Source organism: Pongo abelii, chromosome 12 (genome assembly GCF_028885655.2).
Source record: "Pongo abelii isolate AG06213 chromosome 12, NHGRI_mPonAbe1-v2.0_pri, whole genome shotgun sequence".
NCBI classification, from domain to species: Eukaryota; Metazoa; Chordata; class Mammalia; order Primates; family Hominidae; genus Pongo; species Pongo abelii.
The window spans coordinates 43,697,398-43,702,176 of NC_071997.2; the positions used below are offsets into that span (position 1 = coordinate 43,697,398).

The 4,779-nt window shown below is 42.4% G+C and overlaps 1 gene segment (V, D, J or C); it reads left to right on the forward strand.

Annotated features, from left to right (window-relative positions):
• Positions 1-347: 347 nt before the first annotated feature.
• Positions 348-1,069, forward strand: LOC112132041 (immunoglobulin kappa variable 2D-29-like). The segment is given in 2 exon segments: positions 348-396; positions 765-1,069. Coding segments are annotated over 2 exon segments (354 nt in total).
• Positions 1,070-4,779: the final 3,710 nt, after the last annotated feature.

Genomic DNA, 4,779 nt, shown 5'->3' on the forward strand with positions numbered 1-4,779 from the left:
GGGGAGACATGGGTTCACACTCAGAGTTGACAAGAATTTGGAAGCCCTGACACCCTATAAAATGTTACTTGCCCAAGATCGAAACTTTCAAATTCAGGTCCTTCTTCCTACTCTACTGATGAATTAGATTTTGTTAGTTTCCTCCAAGGGACACTTTATATCACATTGCTCACAGAGAAGACATATCTACCCCCTTCACCCCCCACCCAATGGCTCTTTTCACACCACTGCACCCACCAGGGGATTTGCATATCGTCCCCTAGGGAGGACCCTCCCTTGTGAGTCTGAGATAAAAGCTCAGCTCTAACCTTGCCTGGACTGCTCAGAACTCCTGAGTTCTTCTCACAATGAGGCTCCCTGCTCAGCTCCTGGGGTTGCTAATGCTCTGGATCCATGGTAAGGATGGAAAGAGATGAGGGAGGAGGAGGGGGTCGGAGGGTGAGCTCTGGCGGCCCCACTGATTCCCATGTTTATTCTAACTATGTGTTAAAGGAATCTGGTCTATGCTCCGGGGAGACGAATTCATATTTTGCCCTGACAATGATTAGAAACCTCCTAAAAGCAGTGCTCTGAATAATATCGTGAGAAATGAAAGAACTCTTGTGCCTATTTAATAAAGTGTTCGTTTAAAAAGTTTGTTTTTATGATATGAATACAAATTTGTAAAAATAAAAGATTAGCCATAAATCAATATTATAAGGCAAATCTCAAAAGTTGCTCATTATGCTTTCACATAACCTTGCACTTCTCTCTCATAATTTCAGGATCCAGTGGGGATATTGTGATGACCCAGACTCCACTCTCCCTGCCCGTCACCCCTGGAGAGCCGGCCTCCATCTCCTGCAGGTCTAGTCAGAGCCTCCTGCATAGTGATGGAAACACCTATTTGTATTGGTACCTGCAGAAGCCAGGCCCGTCTCCACAGCTCCTGATTTATAGGGTTTCCAACCGTTTTTCTGGGGTCCCAGACAGATTCAGTGGCAGTGGGTCAGGCACTGATTTCACACTGAAAATCAGCAGGGTGGAGGCTGAGGATGTTGGGGTTTATTACTGCGCTCAAGCTCTATAGTCTCCTCCCACAGTGGTACAGACCAATACAGAAACCTCCCTGCTGGGGTGTCCCAGCTGCTCACTTGCACTGCTTGCCTGGGGAGCAGCTCAGCAGGGTCTCTGAGTCTCCAGAAGAGGAGGCTGTTGGTGAACTCAGGGGTAGGGTTTGCTGTTGAGGGCTCTGGCCCCTGAGAGTCTCAGCAGCACCTCAGTCCCACATGGTCAAAGCTCCATCAGTTGCCAGGCTCATCCTCACCCTGCCTGTCTTGCCCACGTTTGCCAAGCACATTCAGTCAGCATAACAGCCAGAACATAGATGCAGTTTAGTGACAACACAAGTGGAATACATGTGGAAAATGACCAGCTTGGGGTTTATTTTACACAAATTAATACTTGGTGATAATACTTGGAATTATTGGGAAATTGATATTTTCCCACTTTCTTTACTTTTCATGTCACTTTACCACTCACACTAAACTGCACTTTCCAGTGTCATGTTGGAGAATGTGTTCTATACAAGCTATCCTCAGGGGGAGTATGGATAATAATAATTACAAAAAATGTTTGATTTCTGACTATTCTTACACTTTGTAAATCCATGGCAGATATAAGATCTTAATGCCAAAAGATTTTGATTTGCCTCAATTACGTTTTTCCCAGTGAAGAGGGAGTTCTTGCAACTCCAAAAGTGAGCTTCAGAAATAAGCACCACTGGCCGGGTACAGTGGCTCATGCCTGTCATCCCAGCACTTTGGGAGGCTGAGGTGAGTGGATCACCTGAGGTCAGGAGTTCGAGACCAGCCTGACCAAAATGGTGAAACCCAGTCTCTACTAAAAATACAAAATTAGCCAGGGCATGGTGGCACACACCTGTAATCCCAGCTACTTGGGAGGCTGATGCAGGAAAATCACTTGAACCTGGGAGGCAGAGGTTGCAGTGAGCCGAGATAGCACCACTGCACTCCAGCCTGGGCTACAAGGTTAAACTCTGTCAAAAAAGTAAATAAATAAATAAATAAATAAAGCAGCATAAACTGAAAGATGAAAAACACAGAGTTTACTAAATATGCCACAGGAAAAATGCAGAATTATATGAGAGTTTTTTTTTTTCGTCAACCAAATTCTAATTGTAAGAGTATTTATTCTAAGTACTATTTTAGGGTTGATAAATTTAGTACTATGTCATCATAATAAAAGGTTTCAAATGTTACAAAAATGTATTATTTACTTATGATATCATCATTACCAGAAAATGAATCTGGATCATCTGTTTTGTTGTAAAAACATAGAAAATTTATTCTTTCAGTAGATTCCATGTAAAATAGTGTTCTAGTGTTATAATATTCTTTCAAGCTCAATGATGAGCTATGTCAGTTACATATTACAATATTGTGTGATAGACACAAAATGATTGAAGCAACATTACTAGAAGCTCCTGCTTCAAATTTAAGGTTTAAAGTATATTTGAGATGATTTTCTACTCTAAGATAATGGATTTCATGGCAAGTGCAATTAAAATTCTGAAGCACCATTTCTGTTGGGTTTAGTAGACATTGCAATATTTATATAGAAATCAAGCAGACTGAAACTGTGAAAATAAGAAACATAAGACACTGAATACACTATTTAAAATGCTAATTAATGCATCATGGAGCTTAAAAGTTATTACAGAATGCAGGGAGAGAAGACAAGCATAAGTAGCAAGGGCAGGAACTAAGCAATGCCATCACCATCTTTGGCCATCAAGTGATTGACAGCACCTAGTGACCTAAGATTCTGCTTTGATGTGAGACAGGGGAAAAGGCCCAAACCACTCAAGGTGTTTTTTTTTTTTTAAAAAAAACCAAACAAACATACAGCCTGCATGGTGCTGATACCTCGAGGGGCGATACTCTCAAGTCAAAATGGTGAAAAATAAACGATTCCAAATACTGAAAGGGATACAAAGAGAATCAGAGCATAATTAAATGTATTACAAAGAAGCTTCAAAATATGGTGGACTGAATGTGACAAGGTTTCTCTGTCTGTACCATGGCAGTGCAGAGGCAGGCAGGTGGCCTTGGTGGTGTGGGTGGCTCTGCTCCATGAGGTCACTCAGGTGGGCAGGAGGCATGACCATCCTCAGCGCACAGCCTTCCTCCTTCCTCACAGTCTGTGCCTCCACGGCCATGCTCAGCAGCATGAGGTGGAGCAGAGTGAAGGGAAAGCTGTTTTCTTCTAAAGGCCAAAGAAAACTCCAGTTTTCCACCAGGGATAAATGTTCTTTTGTGTAAAGCACAGGTTTGTGAAATTTTTCACCAAGTGAATCATGTGAAAAACTCACACTTTTTGTTGTTTTTAATCTGAAAATGTATTTACATGATTCCTGGAAATAATTTTTTTGAATATGTGATTATATTGTGGCAGTCTACCTGAAGTTGTCATTTACCATTGAGAATTACTGCTAAAAAGTCATTTGATAAAAAAAGACTCATCTGTGACAGACAGTCCTCCTTTGGAAGAACTCTGTCTTTTTATCCCTTTATACCCATTTTAAGCCCTTCAATGGCCTTTGGGTTTTTCTTAAACAATCAATGTATTAAGTTTAATTCATTATTTATGTTTAATAATTAATTTTCACTATCACAAAGTCAAAAATCCTGAACATTGCTATGTCAAAGACTTGCCTCTAGATGGCAAACAAACCCCACAATAAACCAAAGAGATTGCCATGATCTAAAAATATTACTTGCATTGTAAGGTTGATGATGTCTGATTATCAACATGGAGCCCCTAAGGCTGAAATGGGGTCTTATATGTGACCTGGAGCACCCAGGAGGAGCTTCCAGTGGGCTGTGTTGTGGGGAAACCCCTCTTTGCTCTGTGCTCTGAGAATGCAAGCCTGGCCCTGTTCCCCTTATGCAGCTGTAGGAGATGATTGAGATAATTGAGGCTAAATGAGGACAAAAGGATGGGACCATGATCCAATAGAATTAATGTTCTTATAAGAATAGAAACCAGAGAGCTCTCCTTTTCTCTCTCTCTCTCTCCTTCCTCTTGCCCCTAACTCAACTTTCTACCCGTGGTGGCTATCTCCAAACCAGGAAGAAGGTCCTTACCAGAAAGTGAACCCTGTTGGACTTTGATCTTGCAATTTCCAGCCACCAGAAATATAAAAATTAATTTCTGCGGTTTAAACTGTCCAGCCATATCCATTTTGGTGTGGGAGTCCCAGTGGACTACTACACCATCCTTGCCAGCTCCAAGCAGAATCAGCCTCCAGAGGCTCCCCGTGGACATGGGCACCTAGCTTTGTTCCTGTTCCTCCTGCTGTTCTGGTTCTCTAGTGAGGAAGGAAGATGCAGCCTTCATCCTATTTGTCTGCATTTTCTACTAGAATATCTCCTTGAACATGAAGTGGTTAGCCTGTTTTGCTTTCTGATCAGAACTTCATCAGACTGGATGAACTACTTGTTTGGTATTACTACTTGGGGATGTTCATATTTGTTCCTGACATAGATGCCAGTGAGTATGTTGTGTGCACTCCATCTCTTACCCCTTTTCCTACGTCCCCAGAGAGAAGGCCACTGTCATCTGTAGGGCCAGCCAGAGTGTTAAGAGCGTTCTATTTTAGTTTGGCTCCAGCAGAAAACAGGCCCAGCTCTGAGTTCCTGTTGGCTCCCGGTTCCCTGTGGATGCAACACCTGCCCGGGTCAGGGTTCAACTGCCTGGACAGATATCACTCTGGCC